Here is a 23,440-nt window from a genome sequence, read left to right on the forward strand (position 1 = left end):
GTGATATCCCTGGCAAAAGCTTCCACTCGTGGAAGAAATTTGACAAAGTGGGAGGTATGATGAGGTGCGGTGGACATACCTGAGTTGGGGTGTCGAGCTGGACCTCTGAGGGGGGTGTGGCCATCCGCAGAGGAGGGCACGTGGCGTCCTGGTGCGGAGTAGGCAGTGGAAGGCTGGGCCGCTCTGGTTCCCGGAGAAGACCGGATGTGTCTCCGTCTGGACGAGCGGCGGATGGTGAGCCAATCAGACGTGAGGAGAGAAAGCAGACAGCGTCTCCTTCCTTCAGCGCCGGAAAAGGCGAGGATATAGTCGGTTCTGTATTCCGAAGCGCGCTGGGCGGCGGAAATGACAGAGCTGGATAGGGAGAGCTGGTGGGGGGCGGGCAGAAACGCTTGCGCGGTCTGACCCAGCCCCGGTAGTGAACTGCAGCTCCCCTTTTTCTGACCGGAGGGTCAGGAGCGACTCGAAGTGGCCGAAGCAGAAGGTTTGCTGGGCTGCTTTGGGTCGATGCGTCTGTGAGGACGTTGACGGGGAAATGGACGACCGCGAGCTCCCCAGACCGTGGTGGGTGGAGGATAACTCTGGTCGCTCCTCCGGGCGGTAAACTCTCTTTTGAAAGAGGGGTGATCTCTGGACTGAGAGGGGGAGGGGAAAGGAGCGTCCCTCGCTCTCCTCGGCATGAACTGCTTTAGAGCGGCAGACTGGGATTTTGCAGATCTAAACTTCTCAACCACAGTATTAACCGCCCCCCCAAACAATCCGGACTGGGAAATCGGAGCGTCCTTATCGCAAATCTCAGTGAGATTAAGCCATAATCTCCGCGCCCGCCATAGAGCGCCCTACAGCGCGAGCTGTGTGTTTAGTTGCCCGTAACGCCAAATCCGTGGCTTTACGAAGCTCCTTTACAGCTTCTGGTGTCAAACCGGATCCCTCGTCCATTTCTTTCAATACATCCGCCTGATATGCCTGGAGAATGGCCATAGTATGAAGGGCCATGCCAGCCTGACCAGCCGCCATGTAGGATTTGCCAATCAGGGCAGAAGTGGTCCTACACGGCTTAGTGGGAAGAAGGGGGCGGGACTTCCACGAGGGAGCTGAAGATGGCGCGAGGTGAGTGGCCAGCGTGTCCTCAACCGCGGAAATAGCGGAATAGCCCTGTTCCTCAAAACCCACGAGGTTGGTGAAATCAGCGGCTGCCGCGTTAGTTAGGCGGGCTGAGAACGGCTGCTTCCAGGATCTAGAAATCTCACTGTGTAGATCATTGAAGAATGGTAGCTTCCTCCGCGGAGGCCTAGAATTAGGGCCGCTGAGGAATCTCTCATCCAACCGAGAAGATTGAGCTTCACGGGGTTCATCCGGCCACTCGATCGCGAGCTTCTGAGTAGTGCGCGCGAGTACATCCACGAGCTCATCATATGCCGCTGATGGCCGCGCTTCCTGGCCGCTTGGCGGGAGAGCGTCATCAGTATTTGCAGCACCGAAATCCTCGGAGTCGGATGCTGCAGTGAAAATGACATCCTCCAGTCCGAAGGAAACCGCATCGCGTGCCTCCGGGCTGGGACAGAGATAATCGTGCGAGTATTCCACAGGCGGAGTCCCGCGCACGTGCTCGGGGGAGAGAGGGAGAGAAAGGGCGAGGCCCGTCTGCTCGCACTCCACATCCTCGAGCTCTACATCCGAACCCCAGGTCGCGGATCCAAGAGAGGCCTGCGCGGCCTCGGGAGCGCGACGGGGAAAAACGGATTACTCCCTCTCAAAACCCGCGAGCCTCGAGCGGAGGGTTTTGAGAAGGAGGTTATCGCAGTATTTACAGTTAGAGAACCCCTGAACCGCGTCGCGTGCGTGAGGAAATCCCAGACATTTAACACACTTACTGTGGGGATCGTCGATCGCGATGAAGCGAGTGCACGGCGGTGGGCAACGTCGGAATTCCATAGCACTTCACCACAAGGAGAACAAAGTTCCACAATCCGCGGTCGCTGAAGTGCTGAGGTAAATATCGACTGAATCCTAGTTTTTTTTTTTTTGGGCCAGAAAAATCGATAACCGAAGGGCATGAAATGGCCGCTTCGTGAAGGCAGAGAAATCTGAGGAGCAGATGGCGCGCGCGCTAATATAGGTGACTACGTCAGGTGGGGCGACGTGCGCGCCATCAGCCAATCAATTGGCGTGATTCTATAAGGGCTTCAGACAATCGGCACACCCAGAGGGCGTCCTATTACGTCATTAAAGTGACGCAGCGTCGAGTGAACCTATGAAAGAGAACAGAGGACAACACAAAAAAATTAGCCTGTATGCTAAATCTTCCCTGCCTGAAACAGAGGGTAACTTTCATCTTTAAAACAAACTTTTTAGAGGGTAACTTAGTTAACCAAAACCTACAGCTGTCTGATAACTCTTCTCTGATGGTGCAGAGGATAACAAATTTGTACTGGTCTTAAAGGTTCTTTTGGATAGAGTGACTCACCAACCCTTGTTTGTACAGAAAGAATTCAGTCTGGAAATCTTTGTTCAGCTGGAAATTTCGCTTCTGGATTCCAGTCTGGAACGTAGGCAGATCTTTGAGCTTGAAGTTTCTGGATTCTGGAGTTCAGGTGAGGAGCTCTATCCGGGTCACGGCACCAAAACTGTTGTGAACTTTTATCTTCTAAAGTGTAGGAAACTCAGAAGTGATGACCAGGAGACTTCGGGATTCAAACAGAAGTTATTCTTTTTAATGAGAACTCTCTGTGCTGCAGGTCGTCCGGAAACAGTCTGACTCAAACAGTCTAGCTGATAGGTTATATACATTCCAAAGGGGAGGGATTACATAGAGGCGGGAAATCTGAATAAAGCATGCAAATGAACTGGGAACACACCCTACTCCCTGTGCGAACGTGATGTGCGAGGCCCAGGGGTATATTAACGGGGGGTATACTGTTGCTATAGTGACAAATTATTTGTTGTTTATAGGTTACTGTAGGTTACCTGAACTGCGCAGTGCGCACATTTTGACGCTTAAATTATGTTGTAAATTATGAATGGGTCAAACGCGTTTGCAAAACGTTTGCCTGAATCCGATTGAATGAGTTTGGACTGCTCTCTCTCACTGAATCTTCTAAAGCGATTTCTCACTCAGTAAAATAAACAGACAGTATTGAGAGAACAACCAGCGCTGTTTTTCAGTTGTTTTCCTGTGAACATGCGCTAAAAGGATGTCTGACAATTTAATTGCTTTTTGCAGTTTTCATATTTAAAAATGTTTAAAACGTCTAGAGATAGAGTAGCCTATAGGCTTTACTCCTTCTGTGGCACTGATGCTCCGAAAGGTGCGTAATAGTTAGGCTATATGGTTATTTAACTTTATAGTGTTAAATAAAAAACCTTTTATGCGTACCATTAGATGAAATGCAGGCGTCTTGCTTTCTCCATCCATGCAATATAAATGCATATCCTTCAACGAGCACGCATTTCTAGTGTAGCCTATTTACTTTCTAGTGTAACCCATTTCAGAGGCAGCCAAAATCAAATTTGAATGGACTGATTAAAGCTCTCTACGAACTTGAGGTGCAATGCCCGCTGACTGACATTTTTGTGCATTAATCACTGGTACGCGCACAGTCTCACGCAAAGAGAAATATTATAGCTTATAGTTACTGATAGTCATTGATACATATAGTCATTGATGTTACAGCACTAAATTTGACCGAAAGGGTTCAAATAATAATGGTTATTTTCAAATAAGCTAGCCTATGACTCATTACAACTATAGCATTCTGCACGCTTAGATGAGAGATGCATGTGTAAATTACCTGCGCCTCTGCAGCATCTCTTTCTACTAACAATAAAGCTGTGAGTTTATTTACTTCAAAAACAGCAACATTACCACCTTCTTGCTGAGTAATATAATGTAGCGAAGCTATTTTATTAATAAATGTTGCTGGGCAGCGTTGACAACAAGTTTCTGTGCTCCTGAATGTTTCTGTGTGTGCTCAGTGTTATCTCCTATCTCTGTGTGTGATCCCTGTGTGTCTCTGCTTCAATGAAAGCAGCGCATTAATATAGAATGGGGATTAAACTACTTGTGCATTAAATGGTTTTAATGCGCACCTGCCAAACAGTCAGAATTGAGTGGTATAGCCAGACCATGGTATAAAGTTATTGTAACTGACAGAGACCATAGGAGGACATGGACAAATATGAAATGGGAGAAAAAAATATATTGCAGTGCTTTTTTCCTCTGACCTATTATTTCCATTATCAGTTTTGACCAACAAAGTCTTTTGGAATATTGTTTGTAAAATGTAAGGCTGCATCCGAAATCGCATACTTCCCCCACTGTAGACTAGGTGAAAAACAGTATGTGACAAAACTATGTCCAAATTCACAGTACTCATAAAGGAGTATGCAACCTACTACTATTACCTTCTTGTTTATTGAACTGCATAAAAGCAATGTCTTCTCGCAATCGCTGGTCTGAATCGGCAGTAGCACAAAGTTGCAGATAATCACAGAAGAATACACTGAAAGACAGTTTTGTATAATGTATAATCACAAGTCTTAAATCAGTCTTCTTTCAAAGTGTGTTGTTACTGTACCAGCAAAGCAGTTTACTGGACTCTGTGCTGGTTTTACAGCGGCAGATTGTAACTGCTTGGTCACAGAGAAAGCTGCTGTATCAGATGAGAATTTACACTCTGAGAAATCAGCAAATCTCCAAAACGTTTGTGCATTGCAACGCATGCTCTGTCGCTGCATCTCTTTGCATATCTATTGTCTGTCAAATACACCTGTCTGTCCACCTGTTTCTCCCAGTTTCTCTCTGTCATGCTCTCTATGTCTGATAAGACAGCTAATAATCAGTCTTATGTCATATTTTTTAACTTCTCCCTTTGTCTATGAATTATTATGTCTGCTACAAATATGTATATATTTGTAATTTTTATGTAACCATTTTTATGAACATTTGAGCTCTTCCTTTTTTTCCATGGATCTTATGCAAATAATCATTGACAAAATTGTAACAGTTATGTTCTGTTAGTGGACTCTTAGGGCTTTGGTTCCCATGTTTCCTTCCTGTGTTTAGTTACCGTTTCCTTGGTTTCTGATTAGGTCATTTGTTACTATGGTTACTTGTTGGTTACATGATTATGTTCACCTGGGTCTTGTTTGGTTTGATTTGATTTAGCCTGCGTATTTACACCACACCGTTTTCAACTTAAAATGGAAAACTTTTTAATACATTTTGGCCGTTATTTTTAATGACAACAGCGTTTTGGCGGTCTGAAAATGCAAGCTTTGAAAAAGGTTTTGAAAACGATGCCTTTACCGTCTCCATGTAAACAACACAAACTAGAATTTGTGAAAAGTTTGTCATGTGCATGCGTATTACGTGTTCGTGGGGTGTTTCTTGACAAAGTGACATCAACAACTACTGGCATGCATAATACAGCCTTTTTAGTCATTTTCGCAGATCTGTGCCGTGGGAACGGGGATCGCTTCGACAATCTTGTCATCTGTTTTTAGTACATCGTTGTAATGTAAACATACCCTCGGTTTGTTTCAGTTCATTTTCCTGTATTGTTTGCTATTTGCCTAGTGGTTATGGCTCAGCCTCTCTGTGTTTTGGAATCCATGTTTGTTTAATAAAAGTTTAAGGGCCCTATTTTAATGATCTAAGCTAATGGTCTGAAGCGCATGGCGCAGGTGCACTTAGGTTGCGTCCGAGTCCACTTTTGCTAGTTTAACGACAGACAAAATGGTCGGTGAGCCAGGCAAATGGTCCAAAAGGGTTGTACCTAGTCTCTTAATGAGTCATGGGTGTGTTTTGGGGGCGTAAGGTGCAATAAACCAATCAGAGTCCCATCTCCCATTCCCTTTAAAAGCCTGTTGTGCTTGCACCATGACGGATTTATTTATCTGCTTATCTGTAGTTTCCTAATTCTGTGCTCTAGATATGTAGGCGTCTTGTTAATACACAATCACTGCAGATTCTTTTCAGTTAAATCCTTTAGATGCTACTATATTTACATAGATGGAGTAAATGTTAGAAGTAAAGAATATAGTAATATTTTACTGGGATTTTAGAAGGCTTCTGTGGAGCATTCTGAGATCACTAAAATCTGATATATTTTTAATGGTCATTTGTTTTTCCTCTGGACTACTTATGTTATTAAAATATTCACCGTCCCTTGTGTTAATAGCATCATCACCGAAAGTCTCCTGCATTTCCCATGGAAAACAACAATGTCCTCAGGTGAAAACATCAGTCAACTGAAAGTTTAATGGAGTTCTTGTTCCAAGAAGCAGCATATAAACCATTTTGTTGATATAAATCAGCAGCCAATCAAGAATGAAGACAAGAACAAACTCTCCTGAATATGACAACATCAATCTGTGTGTATCTCTGCCTGAGATGTGTGTTCCTACTTTTTCACTTTGTTCTTTTTTCCCTCTCCTCTTATTCACTACAGGCAGCATTGTGTATCTGGGAATGATGGTAGGGGCCTTCTTCTGGGGCGGCATGGCCGACAAGGTGGGCAGACGGCAGTGTCTGCTCATTTGTATGTCCATGAATGGCTTCTTCGCCTTCTTGTCATCTTTTGTGCAGGGCTATGGCGTCTTCTTGCTTTGTCGCACGATAGCTGGCTTAGGGTGAGTCTTTTTCCTGCATCTTCAACATTAATGACACTAAATTTGGCAAGTCCTAAATGTGGATCGTGATAAAGACTTTAGATTCTGTACATCACTAAAATACAAAGAAATATATTTAATACTTGTATTCAAGGATCCAAAAGTGACAGTTTTACATGGTTAAAGATTTCTATTTAAAAATAAACGTCGTTCTTTTGAACTTTCTATTCATTGAAGAATAGAAATTATTACGGTTTCCTCAAAACTTTTAAGCTGCACAAATGTTTTCAACATTGACAAAAATAAGAGATGTTTCTTGAGCACCAAATCAGCATATTAGAACGATTTCTGAAGGATCATATGACACTGAAGACTGGAGAAATGATGCTAAATATTCAACTTTGCCATCACAGGAATAAATTGCATTTTGATTTAAATTATACAAATATTTCACAATATTACTAATATTAGTTTTGATCAAATTAAAGATGTATAAAGTGGGAAAATCAATCAATTTAACACATTACCTAGATATAGTCTCCACCTGCACTTTGACATGGGTTTCTGGAAAGCGAATTTGTCCAGATTTAAATAAAATAATATTTCTAAAATACTATATTTTAAATACTGCAGGGTTCCCGCGGGGTCTTAAAAAGTCTTAAAATGTCTTAAATTTCAAAAAAAAAAATTTTAGGCCTTAAAAAGTCTTAAATTCTCTGAAGTATTGAGTTCTAGGTCTTAAATAGTTTTAAACAGGTCTTAAATTATCCTACGTCCACACTACCTCTAATGCTCATTGAAATGCTCCCGCAGCGCTTTTGTGTGTGTGTGTGTGTGTGTGTGTTTATTCCGGGTTGTTGTAGTTCTTTCTTTCGCTAGTCCTACTATATTTCGTTGTATTACAACTACAACTGAGACCAGCATGCATCTTATATTGCAGCCAATCAGCTTTCATGTTATTGGTGCTGGTCTCTTTCGGATTGTACCACAGACGCATCAAATGGATTTTATTTTTATTCTTCAGCTTCAGTTCTCCAGTTCACGCGATCGTGAAAGCGAAGGTGAATCTTTCTCACCTGCCAACTCGCATCATGACCAAATAAAAGTATGATCGTTCCGATGGCACTAAAAAGAGTTAATAAAAGCGATGTAAACCACAAACTCAATTCGGTAGACAGACCGATGTCAGAATGGCTGTGGATTTTGTGCACGCTTTTGCCGCCGGTCAGTTTGCGCGAGTGTACTGAATGTGTCTATTTCTAGGCTTACTCTTGAACGATCATACACACATTCATATCCCTTATTATCCCTCATATCCCACACATTCATATGTTCTTATTGGCGGTCATGTCTTGACTCTTGAGTAAAAAAGTTTGGGACGTGTGTCAGTATTGGATCTGCATATTACTGTAGTTCTTAAAGTGAAAGCATACTAATATAGCCCATACCCGTTCCTGTCTGTGTTAATGTTAAACAAAATATAACAGGGAAAAACGGTACTTCAACTTAAAGCACTGTTTGTATCCGTGTCTTTAGGTTGTATTTATTTGTCCTATTGTAATTGGTTAATAAGTTTGTATTTTATTTATGACCGTTTACTTGAGAACTTTTTACTTGTATTAAGCAATTGCTTACTTGTAAGATTTTGGTCATATTTCCCACCCTAAGCGATAATGTTATTAAAGCTAGATAGCACACCACTGGATGCCTTTTTTTGTAATACCAAACAAGATTCATGCATTTTGTTTGTTTTATTGTCATGTGTGACTATTGTGCATCTAATATGGTAAATGTGGCATCCTATGAAAACAACAAAACTGGAAATGACCACCACAAAATCAGTCATTTTGATCTCAGAAGGAGAAAAAAAAAAAGAATATTTATATATATATATATATATATATATATATATATATATATATATATATATATAGAATAAATTCATTTGCTTTGCAAGGAATTTTGTGATTCTGCATTTCCTTTGTACGTTTTTTTTATTGTGTGATATAGGTCTTAAATTTAATTCAAAATGGTCTTAAAAAGGTCTTAAAAAGTCTTAAATTTGACTTGGTGAAACCTGCAGAAAACACTTAGTAATTGGTCGTTTCTGTTTTACGTTGTATTTCAGTGTCTTTCCTTTAAATATTGATCTGAAGAAGACACCGGGGACTAATTAACTCAGTAGTAGCAAATAAGTGAAATCTTGCAGACAAGACTCATTTTGTTTTTCTTGTGTGGACACAAGTCTTTAATTAAATCAAATTCAAATTCAAATTCAAAATTGCTTTATTGGCATGAATGTAAATCATACAATATTGCCAAAGCTAGGAATATATGAACATAAATAATAAAACATATATGAACATAAATAATAATATTAATGATGGTACAACATAACTTAAATGAACAGTGTAACAGATTAGAACATTTGAAACCAGTGTTTTAACACATATATACACTCACATGTTCTGAGGGTCACTGTAGTGGACAATAGGGAAACACACTGAGGTCAGACGTAACATACACACATTACACACACATTCACCCGCTGTCTCTCAGGCTGTGGCACACACACACATATCTCGCAGCCAGTGTTGCTGTCTGTCCCTCTCCTAATATTATCTGTATTTGTTCTACTTCAGTCATAGCTGTAAAGTTCTTTATTAATGTTCTGAATTTGTTTAGGTAGAGGTCTCTTGTGGAGATGTATTTCTGACAGTGAAGGAGGAAGTGCGTCTCTGTCTCTATCTCTCCTGTCCTACAGTGAACACACACCCTTTGCTCTCTGGGTAGCCAGCTCTTTCTGTGTCTGCCGGTCTCGATGGCCAGACTGTGTGCACTGAGCCTGTACTCTCTCTCACACACACACACACACACACACACACACACACACACACACACACACACGCGGTCTCGATGGCCAGACTGTGTGCACTGAGCCTGTACTTGGTCAGGATCCGTCTCTGCTTTGTGTCTCTGACACTCTGGAGATATTCTTCCAATTCATAATTTGACTTTAGAGTTCGATAGAATTGTAATTTACTTTGTAATTTAGTTTCCTGATCCCAATGTTCCAGATATGTATTCTTAGATAGTTTGATAATTTGGTTTATTCTGATGTTTGTGTGAGAAGCAGTGCTGGTCTGAGACTGGTTAGTGTTAGTAGGGTTAGTCGGGTTAGTCAGTCTCAGAACCAGCTGACTGAGGGGACTTTTTTCGGGGTTCAGTTCTTGGGTTTGTAACGCTTTAAAATGTAGCGATTCTGTGGGACTTGCTTTTAGGTGCATCCAGAATTTGAGGGCTCTTTTTTGCATATTAATAATCAAAGGGAATCGGCCTAATTCTGCCCTACATGCATTATTGGGTGTTTTTCTATGTATTTTTAGGATGAGTTTGCAGAATTCTGTGTGTAGAGCTTCTGTTGGATGTCTGTCCCATCTAGTGTAGCTCTGATCACTGAGTGGACCCCAAACCTCACTTCCATACAGCGCTATGGGCTGAATCACACTATCAAAGATTTTACACCAGATTGGAATTGGTAAGTCAATGTTTTGGAATTTTTTCTTAATGGCATATAGAGCTCTTCGAGCTTTGTCTTTGAGAGCATTCACTGCCATACTGAAACTCCCCGATGCAGTGATGACCAGGCCGAGGTAAGTGTACTGCATCGTGTGCTCTAGGGCGGTGCTGCCTAGACTGAACTGGTGTCTGTGTTCCTGACATCTGGGCTTTTTCTGAAAGACCATAATGTTGGTCTTTGTGAGGTTCACTGCCAGGGCCCAGTTGTGGCAGTAGTTCTCCAGCAGGTCCAGGTGCTGAGTCTAGAGTGAGTCCAGGGCCTGTCGACTGTTCCAGCTGCACCGCTAGTTCATTAATGTAAATGTTGAACAGCGTTGGACTCAGGCTACAGCCCTGCCGCACTCCTCTCTTCTGAGTGAAGAATTCTGTATGTTTGTTGCCAATTCGTATTGCACATTTGTTGTTCGAATACATTGATTTTATGATGTCATAAACTTTACCCCCTACACCGCTTTGTAAAAGTTTGTAATATAATCCGTTGTGCCAAATAGAATCAAATGCTTTTTTGAAATCGACAAAGCATGCAAATATTTTTCCATGTTTGGTCTGTTTTACGTGTTTATTGATTAGGGTGTGTAGGGTGTAAATGTGGTCAGTAGTTCTGTGATTTGGAAGAAAGCCAATCTGACTCGGACTCAGGACATTGTGCTCGTTAAGGAAGTTTACAATTCTATTGTTTAAAATACTGCTAAATAACTTCCCCAGATTACTGCTCACACAAATGCCTCTGAAATTATCAATTTCAGAGTCCAATTTATTTCCACTTTTGTGAATTGGGGTTATAAGTCCTTGGCTCCAGATGTCAGGAAAACAGCCTGAACTGAGTCCAGTGTTGAATAGTTTGAGCACGTCTGCAGCTCAGGTGTGCTTCAGCATTTCACCCAGGATGCTGTCAGGACCACAAGATTTCCTACTTTTTTGGCTTTTGAGTTTGTTTGTCAATTCTTCATGTGTAATTGGGAAGTCAAGTGGATTTTGATTATTTTTAATTGTTTCTTCATAAGTTCGTAGATTTTGTTTGATCAGATTATAATTGTCATTGAGTTGTTTTGGTGGGATTTCTTTGTATAATTTTCCAAAATGCTTTGTCCAGATATCTCCATCTTGTATTGGTAGGTCTTGTGGTTTAGTTGTGCTCAGATTATTCCACATATCCCAGAACTGATTATTGTTGATTGAGTGTTCTATTTCCTGTACACTTTTTTTCAGATGGTGTTGTTTTTTCACTCTAATTGTGTCTTTGTATTGTTTTAGTTTTGAACAGTATTCAGATCTTATGTCTGTGTTGTTTGGTTCTTTATGTTTCAGATTTGATAATTTTCTAAGTTGTTTTCTTAATGTTTTGCAGTCTGAGTCGAACCATTTTTCATCTTTTGGTGTTTTTTTAGCATATTTTTTGCCTTTCTTTTTCAATTCACTTTTATATGCTGCTTTTTTAAATATGTAATTGATTTCATTTGTAGCCAAATTAACACCATCTTTAGTTGTTTCGAATTTTGTAGTAATAAATGTATTTATCATATTTTTTAGTTCTTCCGAATTTAGGGCTTGAATAAATTTGTCTGGGCTGTCTTGAGCCCATCTGTATCTCTGCTGGACCTGATGCATTTTACAGGTTTCCAGCCTGTTTTTAAATCAAGTTAAATCAATTAAATCAAGTCTATTGCTTTACACCAGTTGTGTCTTCCTGACTGATCATCAAATCAAATGAAACATAGAAAAGATCTAAAAGAGTAATCATTTACAATTGACTTGTTAAGGGATGAGTGCTCTGCATAGCCCTCAGCAGTTAATTTTAGCAGCTAATAATCATTCATTTTCAATATTTAATTTTTTTTTTTTTTTTGCCTATCCCAACACAAAGTGCAGTACAAGCCATTTTTAGGTTGATTCCCCTGAAAAGTGTAACATTATTATATACATATATATATCGTTTTGGAAACTGGGCATTTTTGTCAATTTTTTATTTCAAATACTGATAGATTTTAAAAAACGAGTACTCGAGTACTCGGGGGTGGGGTGTGTCGATAATGAAAATATTTGAATCAAAACACTGTTACGTTGCAGTTTTTCTGAATTGCTAAAAAACATTTCTCTAATCCATCACCCACTTTCTCAAAACCTTAAACACAAAACCAAATCTTCAAACTACATTCAGAGAACATCTGACTCATTCTCTCTCCAGATCGTGATGTCCTCGTGCCTGATTCCAAAGCATGCCCCGATGCTTCTTCGGATCGGGCAGAGGATGCTCCATCTATTGTTTCTGGCAAGATGGATTTCGAGAGTGCCACCTCTGAATGCTCCTCCCATGATGATAAAGCGCAAGAGAGTTATTCAAAGTGGTGACTTGTGCAGTGGCCAGGTTTTACAACTGGACTGGCCACAGGGACAAGAGACCCCCTAAGTGCTCAAAGTTAGAGGATAGATTCCTGTCCGGTGGCCAAGGGGAGGGGCCTGAATGATGGTCTCTCCCATTCTTTGAAGACCTCCATGACGAGTTAACACATTCATGAGGGAACCCATATACATCACGTGTCTTTATGCCCTCGTCGTTGACTTATTTGTCTATCTTGGGTGTAAGGTTATACGATGATGCCTTAGGTTGAAGAGGCGCTCACAGGCTATCTCTCCCCTGGGAGCTCATCGTCATTAAAAAAGCTTATGCTCCCCACCAAGCCGTGCAGAACAACATCCATGATGGTGTGGAAAGCGTTTCAATCAGCAGGTCAGGCTGGTGCTGCGCTGTACACCATGTCGGTGTTACAGGCGTACCAGGCTGACCTGCTAAAAGATCTGAGTGCCTGCAGGACCACACCTTCTCAGACCTCCGTCTCTCGGGTGACTAAGCAGATGGCCCGTGCAGTCGGCTGTTCTTTGTTAGCTTTGGTCGTCATGGACAGGCATCAGTGGTTGAAACTCACGGGCATCAACGATAGGGACAGAGTTTTCCTGCTTGATCCCTCCCTCTAAATAGTCAGTTGTCAACAGGTTCCGGGAGGCGAAGAGGCATGAGGAGGCCTTTGTGAAATTTCTTCCCCGCTGTACTCAAAGGGAGGGGCTGTCGGCCACCCAGACCCAACCCGGCCCCTAAGCAAAGGGAAGCCCAGAAGCAGAGTGTGGTGAGTCATGCTCCCCCAACGTAAAGTCTGGGGACTGGCTTGCCATGCTCAGTGGCCTAAAACGAGTCTGGATTTGAGGACCATTATCTCCACAAAGAAAAAGGACCAGGACTGTGTGTAAACACCCTGAGAAATATCAGGCTAGGTCAGGAAATTACTTTCTATCACAGAATTCTAGGTCTCATGGCAGCTGCATCCACGGTAATACCTTTGGGCTTTCTTCACATGAGACTGATTCCATCCAGCCAATCCCCAAAGGCAAATAAGGGTTACGTGACACAGGCTTTGTTCTATATGATATATTCTATATGAGACTAATCAGATATCCTTTATAAAGAACATAAACGTAACATTACAACTTGTATCTGCACAAAAGGACGCAAATGCAAGTGTTACGTGCTACTAGCCAGAAAGTGTAACTCCCTTGTGGATGTGCTCTTCCTGTATGCGCTGAAACACGGGCAAAGCACAAAGAATTCACAACATGCTACAGTGTTCTCATTGTAATGTAGGGCTGAAACGATTCATCGAGTTACTCGATTAACTCGATTACAAAAATTCTTCGAGCAAAAAACTCTGCCTCGAAGCCTCGTTAAATTCCTATGACGCGCACTATACGCGCAGGGATCTGATTCACACGGACCATTGTTTAATGTTCAGGAAGCACACCTTAGCGCGTGATACATTTTGAATTTAGTTGACGCAATGGCGGAGAGTAAAGATGTCCATAAATGGCAGAGAATGTCTAAAGTTTGGGATCATCCTACATTCTTAAAAAAGAAGAGAACAAGGTGCAATGTGTCTACTGCAAAATAGACCTGGCACTTTGCAGTAGTACGACTTCAATGATAACGTAGCCTAAGTCTATACACTTTGCAGTAGACGACTTCAATGGTAACGTAGCCTAAGTCTATACACTTTGCAGTAGTACGACTTCAATGGTAACGTAGTCTAAGTCTATACACTTTGCAGTAGACGACTTCAATGGTAACGTAGCCTAAGTCTATACACTTTGCAGTAGTACGACTTCAATGGTAACGTAGCCTAAGCCTATACATTGATGTTCGCTGATTTTAATCCCATACTGTATTTGTAGCGATGTCGTGATGCGGTTTGACTAGATATGATGTTTAGCTTTGATGTTTTTAAGTAGTAAACGTATTCACGTTCAGTTGCGAGAGAGTATAGCCTAAAAAAAGAACCCCTTCACACACACACACACACACACACACACACACACACACACACACACACACACACACACACACACACACACACACAGGTTGCTAGGTTACCATAGCAAATAGGCTCACCCCAGAAATTATATATTATTTGTGAGTAGCCTAATGGTCAATGCTGCAGGTGTAGAAATCTACATAAAACAGATATTTACTTTGATGTCAGGGCTAGATTACAGCATGAAACCTGTTGTGCATATTAATAAATTAAATTGCTTTTCCTCTTCATTTTCGTTATGCAGTATTTGTTTTGGTTGTTTAAAAACACACAAAAAAATTAATCTGATTAATCGATCAATTAAGTGCTAGATTAATTGATTACAAAAAGAATCGATAGCTGCAGCCCTATTGTAATGTTTGTATATGGCAGATTGACGCTGCACATCTTGCACTGTATTTTCATCTACTTTATCAAGTGATTCCAGAAGCCATAAAAAAAACCATTTTAATTCAAACACAGGCCTACTGTTGAGAAAATATGATGAGGGAAAAAAACACTGCTGGATTAATAATAATATCATCAATGTTTCTGAAAACATGTAAATGGAATAGGACTGTCTTAAATAACCCAATCATAGTCAATAATGTCGACATGATGTTTGAGCTGTCACTGAAGAGTGAATGAAGACCGCATAAACTGAAGCGCTTTAATTGCTAGCGGGTGAAAAACTCAACCAAACACATTTATATATGAGATTAATCAGATACGTACAACATAAAAGCCAAATTACAAAGTACATCTGCACAAAAGGACGTGAATGCGCACGTTGTGGATGCAGTCTTTCCCCTAACAGCAGCGCTGAAACAGGGCAACTAAAGCACAAAGAATTTACAACATTCGATTACAATAATGTCCTGATGTTATGTCTATGACAGTTTGGTTTTGCATATCTTGCACTCAATCAAATTGATTCCAGGCATCACTGCATGCTTTCAAATCCATAGTTTCACTTTATTTTGCCAGTCTAGACGGCATGCTGCCCTAACGTTAACCAATCTGACCTTGGGTACCGCCTTAAATGCCACAATAACCAGAAATCATAAAAAACAGTGATCATCGTTTTCTTGATCGAATGTACTCAGGTACTCATGCACATCCCTAAGTGTAATGTAAATAAACTTTTCATTAGGCTCATTGTTGTATTTTACTGTATCTGCACCCGTCTATTTATGTTGTATCCCGTAATAGACATTGAGCTGCAAAATTATTCCTGAATCCCAATAAGTGTTCAATGGACAGGAAAGTAGTCTTTGTATTTGTTAGGTTTTGTTTCATCTGAGGCCAAAGTTTGATTCTGACAAGAGAGAATATGTTTAAAGTTTGTGCAAGTTTTAAGATTGTGTTTATAGTTGTGAGAAAAAGGTTACTTGTTTCATGAATTGCGTGTTAGCAATTGATCAAAACTATAAATACAATAAAAAAGGTCCACAGATACATTGTGTTTTTAAAAAAAGAAAGCAAAGAAAAAAAGAAAACAGCTGTCTTAGTTCGCTGAACTCTTAGACACTCTGCACTGGCCTTGACGTTGCGCTTCTCTGCTTTATTCTTGCTTCTCTTGTCCTTCAGGATTGGTGGGGCGGTGCCCATCGTCTTCTCATACTTTGCGGAGGTGTTGGCAAGAGAGAAGCGTGGAGAACATCTGAGCTGGCTTTGCATGTTCTGGATGATAGGAGAGATTTATGCCTCTGCCATGGCCTGGGCCATCATACCTCACTACGGTAAGAGAACCAGATCATGCACTGTATTTTGATTCAAAAATACATAGAGAGCACCAAATCAGCATTATGTGACACTAAAGACGGGAGTAATGGCTGCTGAAAAGTTGAGAAATACATTTTTAAATATATTCAAATAAAAATAATGTAAAGAACATTACATTTCACAGTATGTTCTATTGTATTTCTGATCAAATAAAGGCATCTTTGGTGAGCATAAAAGACTTCTATCAAAAACATCAAAAAGCCTACCGTCCCCAAACTTTTGAACAGTAATGTTTGATCAAGTTTTTATGGCACTACAAATGTACATGTCCAAAAATCATGGCTTATATGTCCAAAACATTATGGTGATTTCCATTTACAGTTTTTAACAATCGCTAGGACACATTTCTCAATACGTAGGTCACTTTTTCAAAACTCTTCACACAGTTCTCCTAAGCAACTTTCAAGTTGGCATAGCAGTTCATTTCACATTCAAAATGCACTAAAAGTACCAAATCACTACATTCAAGTCTCAAATCAACACTAGCAACAGTTGTCAACCAACAAATTCATTTTGTCATTCTTAAAACAATGACCTAAAAACACTTACACCAGGCTGCATTATACAGTGTTTGCTTTTGCCAAATGTCTTTACAGAACAAGAATGACACTCTCTGCTCTTTAGGATTCACTGCAGTATATGTTACTTAGTCCATGTTTACATTACAGTACAAAATCATTCTATACTTTTGTATAGATGGGTAATGAAGATGAATATAGATGGGTTCGCTCTGTTTTGTTTTCTGTGAACAGATCGTAATGAGGTTTTTCTCCTTGCCTTGTGAGACCAAACGAAAGGAGAGCTTGATTTATGAATGGCCCTTGGTTGAGGCCAGGCAGGGGACAAGCTGTCAGACACAGTGGCTATAGGAGAGTATTAGGGAGGCTATATTATAGCCTGTATGCTGGGAATAATTGGGAAACAATCATAAGCCCAATTAATTGGGAGTCTTAATGTGTGGGTTTGGGGTGGGGGGTGTTAGGGGCATTTCTGCAAAATGATAGAACGTTGCTTCTTGTGTTTCAAAGTGAAATGTCCAGTGGTTGGTGCTAAAAGTGCATAGCCTGGATGCCAGCCGAACTTAGCCCCACGCACAACATTTTAACTCGGGCAGTTCGGTCTGGACTTGATCCGTAGAGAAGTAATTATGCCCGAACAGAAACTGTTCGGACCAATGAAAATGTCAGGGCGGACTTTAGACGATGATGGACAGATGATAAACAGTAACGTAATCATCCATGTCACTAAAGACCGCTTGGGTTGAATTTGATCTAATCCTAAATGGAGAACTTGTTTGTATGATGATGGTGTTGGTAAGTACTCTGTGTATCCTAAAAAAAATTGCATTTTCTCTGGAAAAAATGGCATTTTGGGGGTAAAATATGTGTTATTTTGGCAGGGCTGCCTGCTAAAATTCGCATTCCTGGGTCTGTATCTCACATAATTGGGGCCGCTTCAACCCGCGGACATGGCAACAGAGCAGTTGAGTTCTGTTGACATTTGACAACTAACGTTATGCGTCGCTCCGTTGCTCTGATTGGTTGTAGGTCTATCCAATTGAGTTCTTTCCTGGTTCGGTTGAAACACGCCCCATTATCACAGCCCAACGAGGCAGTATCAGACTAGAATTGAGTATGACGACGTCAGGCTAAAAAGTGCATTCAGTTTTGTCCAAAAAAGGTGAACAAGTGAAAACACCTTTTTGTTCTGTTGGTTGTTGCACATATTGTGGCACTAAAAGGTTAATGTTTGAAAAAAACATGGCAAACATTTTTGTCGTTTTGCAAAAATGCAGGTAGAGACACATATTTCCAATGAGCTTATACTCTTAACAATAAAGGTTTTTTTATTGGCATCTGTGGTTCCCTCAAGAACCTTAAACACCCAACATTTGCAATGGTTATTTCTGCTTAAAAAAGCTTAAATTCTTAGTTCCTCACACAGTTATTTTAAGAACTTTTCACGGAAAGGTTCTTTGAGGAACCAAAAATGTTTCTTCTATGGCATCACTGCAAAAGCCCCCTTTTGGAACCTTTACTTTACATAAGTGATTTATTTCTCTTCCATCAGCAGCAAATGCTTAAAACATAGAAGAAGCACACAAGTGTCAGGGTTCTGTCACTTCGAGCTGGTTTATTCTTGTTTGGTGACACAGCCCTGACACTTGTGTCATCATTGTGTGAAGATTATATTATCTGAACCACATTATTTGTATTTTGATTTGACGAAAGAAAAAGAGTTAAATCATGAAAATGTATTTTTATTCTTGGCTCTGTGACAAATTGCTTATGTCCATCTATTGTAAGTTGCTTTGGATAAAATCATCTACTAAATGCATAAATGTAAATGTATGACACACACAAACAAACAAGTTTACTCTTCTTTTACACTCTATTAAGTCTCACCCCTAAAAATGGGTTGGAGGTCAACACTGCAACACTGTCTTGTTTCCAGTCCAAATATCGAAACATTCTTAAATCAATCAAAACTTATTTTTCTTATCTAGTAAATACATCTTGATTTAAGAATTTTTGGAGATTTAGACTGGAAATAAGTCATAATTTACTCACACTCACGTTGTTCCAGACCCACAGTATATTACTTTATTTCTTCTGATGAACACAAAAGAAGATATTTTGAAGAATATTTCAACTGTTTTTGTCCATGCAATGAAAGTACCAAAACAAAATTAGACCATGTTGACCTAATATGGATGGGAAAAAAACTTCTCATTAATATCGTTTTAATAATAATGCCTTTTGTCTTGATACATAAATATATATTAAAATACAATCAGACAATAGAAATGAAACTCAGAAAAAGGAGAACTTGAATAAAAAGCATTTTATTTATTATTTTCTTATAGTTTTGAGCTTGATGCTGTTTTTCATGCCGTGATTGTTTTAGTTTAGTGTTTTATAGTTTTAGTTTTTCAGTACATTTTATTTTTATGTTAGTTTTAGTAAGTCTTTGTCTGTGTAAATGTTAACAAAACATTGTAACATATTCTGTGTGTTTTCATTAAGAAGGAATTAAATGCATTTTGACAGGAAAAAAATTCAATATAGATTTAGATTTATCTTACAATTACACTTTCATTACATATTTGAATTGACTGATAACGATAGTTTGTATGTTTAACATGGACGTTTTGATTACTCATGATAATCAGTGTATTATTATAATAATTATGTTACAAAGCACCTGCTTTATTAAGATCTGGTTTATGAATTTTAGTTACTAGATTACCACCAATTATAAATAGTAATTATTGTATTTACAGAATTTTCACTGCTCTAATCAATGGTGGGCTATTTATGTGATCATATGCCTACATTTAGAAACAATTTCAGAAGTGATTAATTTCATGTTTACCACACATATAAGCTGTCACCAACTCACCTGCTCCATTCATCATGTCTCCCCAGCACTACACTTCCCATCATCCTCTCTGGCTCACACCTGCAAGCCATTACCCTCGTCATCACGCTCACTAGAGGGTATGCGCGTGACGTCACCATCGTCCAGAGTGGCTGCATGTCAATATCTTACTTCAGGGTCTAGTCTCGTGGCTACTATCAACGCTAGCCTGACTACCTACCGGTTCTACCTACCTTTGTTACTTACCTGAGATCGCCTTCATCTGTCTTCTGTCATCAGTCTTCTGCTTCCTTCCTCAGTGCTCCAGGTCTCTAGATTCCTGTTCTCCATCCTCATCTGAAGGAACCCACCAAGCTCCACCCAGTCATCTGCACACTATCAGACTGCTGTGATACTCACCATTGATTCACTCCCGCTTCTCTGGTTTCTGCTCTAATAAAGAACTGTACTTTTGCTACTTACCTTGTTTGTCTCCTTCTGTTGCATGACAGAAGCATAGAAAAATGTATATAATAATTACCGTCCCTCAGATTTGATTGACTAGATGCTGTTACTGTGCTGAAGAAGAAATGCATTCTTGATGTTCACCCTTACTATTAAACCATCTTGTGTTTCCTTGTTCTGTTCGAACAGATCCATCGATGACTTCCATCAAAGATATATACATATCCATTTAAAGTTTCTTCTATACAGGTCATTCTGGTGTTGTTGCTGTGGTCAGAAGACGGCAATCTTCTGCCAAGAACATCAGGCCAATCCTCTCCTGTCCAGAAGGTGGTTTGTCTTGGTCTGGCATCTCAGCTGACACCTGTCCACTATGGGTGACTCTCAGCATCACTGACGCACACAAGCCCTCACAGCACGTCAAGCTGCAAACCGTGTGAGGGACCCTAACCTACCCTAACCCAACTGCTTAAAAACAACTGCACATCAACCAACCAACCAATCAAAACATCCTAACAACCCTATATCAATGCAAGAAAAACCACTCCGAAAATCCAGCAACCGCACCATAACGTGCTAATAACCGCTCAGAAAACCTTGCCAAACATGTCAACACCATCCCAAACATTGTGACAACCACGTAGCAATGCATTTAAACCCCTTAGAACAACCTAGCAGGAGCTGCATAACAACAAAATCACCAAAAGCATTCATATCAAAATAAAACACTTAACTTACTCTACAAACTATAAACTTAACTTACTCTATAACTATAAACAATGCTTGACCTCAGCAGCAAATCTATTAGAGCAGCATAAGCTCTATGTTACATGCATTATATGCTTCTCTATTACCATTATGATCTTCATTTACAGTTATTTAGGGTGTATTTCTCTTCTGTATGTATGCTGTGATGGCAGCATTATTTGGAACTGCTCTGTGTTTGTTGGACATGACGAACTTATCTGTGTTCAATGAATCTTAAATGAACGAATCCTTCCATTGACTCGTATCTCCCTTTGTTCACTGAAGTCTCTTCTTTTTTAAGTTCACACATGGTGACTTTTCCTGCTTCCAGAAATTGAGGACTATATGACTATAGCAGTCTATGAAAGAGCTTTTTTTGGGGTGGGGGTTGTGAATCTACTGAACGAATAATACTGACAGCCATGTGTTTTGACTTTTGAGTCTGACAGAGAGAACCTTGAATGATTATACATATGCACATACATTTTTTTTATGTTTATGTTGTCCTTTTTCTAGCTTGCTAAATGTCCGGTCCAGATGTCCAGTCGTTCATAATATATAATTAACTATATTTTTAATCATAAAAGGAAATCAGGTCAGGTGTGCGATTTTATATATAAATTGATCATTTATTTGCCTTGCTAAACGCGGCATCCTCCAACTTCCGGTTATAAGCGGCAGCTGAGCTACTTCCTGCTGCCAGCTGCCGATTTTTCGCTGAACCCCTACTGGAACTCTGGTACCACCACACTCTTTCTGTGAAGAATCAGTTCAAGTCCTTGCTGAGCCAGGAGGTCTTTCTGTGTAAAGTTTCCATGGTATGGGTTGAGACGGTGTTTTTATTTTTTATTTTACTCTAGGTACTCTGGTTTCCCCACAGGGGAGTGATGAAGGGATGATGGTTGTTAGTAGGAAATGAGTTAGCATTTTAGCATTTGTGGCTCCATCGTCCCGAAGTCAGTGGAGTTTTTGAATGGGTTTTTGGTTAAATGCCTGAAATTAGGTCTGTGGTTAACACAAGCTCAAGAAATGTCATTTTGACATAAAATAAAATACATTGGTGATACCTCCTTTTGTTTTTAAAGCTTTTACATTTCTTGAAAAAGGCAGTTGATAACAAAGTGGCTAAATGGGACTAAAGAGGTTGATGGGAACATTAAACGTTATCATACCGAACAGGAAATCTCATCTACACACAAGTCCGCTCTTACAGATTTGTTGAGTTTATAATCACTCTCTTGCAAACTAAAAACAAGAAAAAAAATGTGGGACAGGATTTCATTTTTTTGTTATTGCTGTAATGTCATATGATTGACAGGTTGCCCTGCTCTCACACCAGTAAACACTTCATCAGAGAAAGAGAAGAGGTGTCGCTGCATATGGAAGGATATTACACAGGCACAAAAATAACGTTTTCTAAAAGTGTAATATGGCAGACGAAGAAGATTAGAATTTCCATGACTGATAAGATGAATGCAACACAAATATTTTCAGTAGAGTTAAACTCCTGCCTATCCTAAAAAACAGATTTTTGATTTTCCTTATAGAAACGGGTATTAAAAAACAAAAAACGGCTCCTTTTTCGTTTTTTTAAACAAAACGAAAAACAAAAATTCTGCTTGATTTTTTTTGTTTTTTGTTCAGAAGTATAAAAATGAATAAACGGCTTGAATATTCGATTTCTAGATGTGGGCGGGAATTATACGCGCCTTTCTGCTGATTGGTCGGCCGAAGATCAAACTGTTCCGTCATCAGTTCTTCCTCAGTTTCACAGCAGAATAAAAGTCCTGCGCTGCTACAGCTGTACGGATTACCGCGATTATTGCAGCTACATTTAATCTTTTATTCTTCAAACAACCAGACTAACAAATGGCTCGACACAACCCATACTGGGGCAGAGCCTATACAGGGCTTTCTTCTGTGTAGATAGAAATGCACACACACTTCGCATTAGCTGGGTATGGCAGGACAGGCCTATATGACGGCTGTCATAACCTACCCTGGTTGCCCAGTAAAAATAAATAAATTAAGATATGAATTAATTAGTTGTAAATGAAATATTTGAAACACTAATAAAAATAAATAGATTAAGATATAAATTAATTAGTTGTAAATGAAATATTTTAAACACTAATACAAAAAGGAAAGAATAATGCATTGACGTATGGCCTATAACGTTCACACAAGAACTGTCTGAAAACCAGAGAACAACAGAGATGTTAAAAACATTTTTTATTAACATTTATTATAATTGATATCTCAAAGAATGTGCTTGTGCGCGAAGCGAGCTGCTGCACACGCACACAGGACTGCAACACAAGATTTTCACTCGCCATTTCGGTTTGTTTCTCAGCAGAAAACCCTATAGAAGCGATAGCCTACCTTCAGAACACTTGGGATTTAGCCTATTACACGAGTTGCATAGGATTATTTTACAAATTTGCATCCGCTTGAAAAAAATTGATGGGCAAATGCGAGCAAATGCATATTCTTGATGCTTTTATTGCAACTTGCATTACATCTCTTTCTCATTAAAGCACCAGACTAACGAATAG

General features: G+C 39.9%; 1 protein-coding gene across 2 annotated transcripts in view; it reads left to right on the forward strand.

Annotated features, from left to right (window-relative positions):
* LOC307128023 (uncharacterized protein) overlaps nt 1-21,138 on the forward strand; it is a 38,895-nt gene extending 17,757 nt beyond the window's left edge. The window contains exons 3-5 of one of the 2 annotated variants that reach the window (XM_079819551.1): nt 6,453-6,633; nt 16,119-16,270; nt 19,742-21,138. In XM_079819551.1, the coding sequence (XP_079675677.1) occupies nt 6,453-6,633; nt 16,119-16,270; nt 19,742-19,877 (469 nt within the window). In that variant the 3' untranslated portion in view covers nt 19,878-21,138. The remainder of the gene's footprint in view (nt 1-6,452; nt 6,634-16,118; nt 16,271-19,741) is intronic. The other variant, XM_079819552.1, reaches the window with a different exon arrangement.
* Nucleotides 21,139-23,440: the final 2,302 nt, after the last annotated feature.

Source organism: Gobio gobio (genome assembly GCF_949357685.1).
Source record: "Gobio gobio genome assembly, chromosome: 1".
Lineage (NCBI taxonomy): Eukaryota > Metazoa > Chordata > Actinopteri > Cypriniformes > Gobionidae > Gobio > Gobio gobio.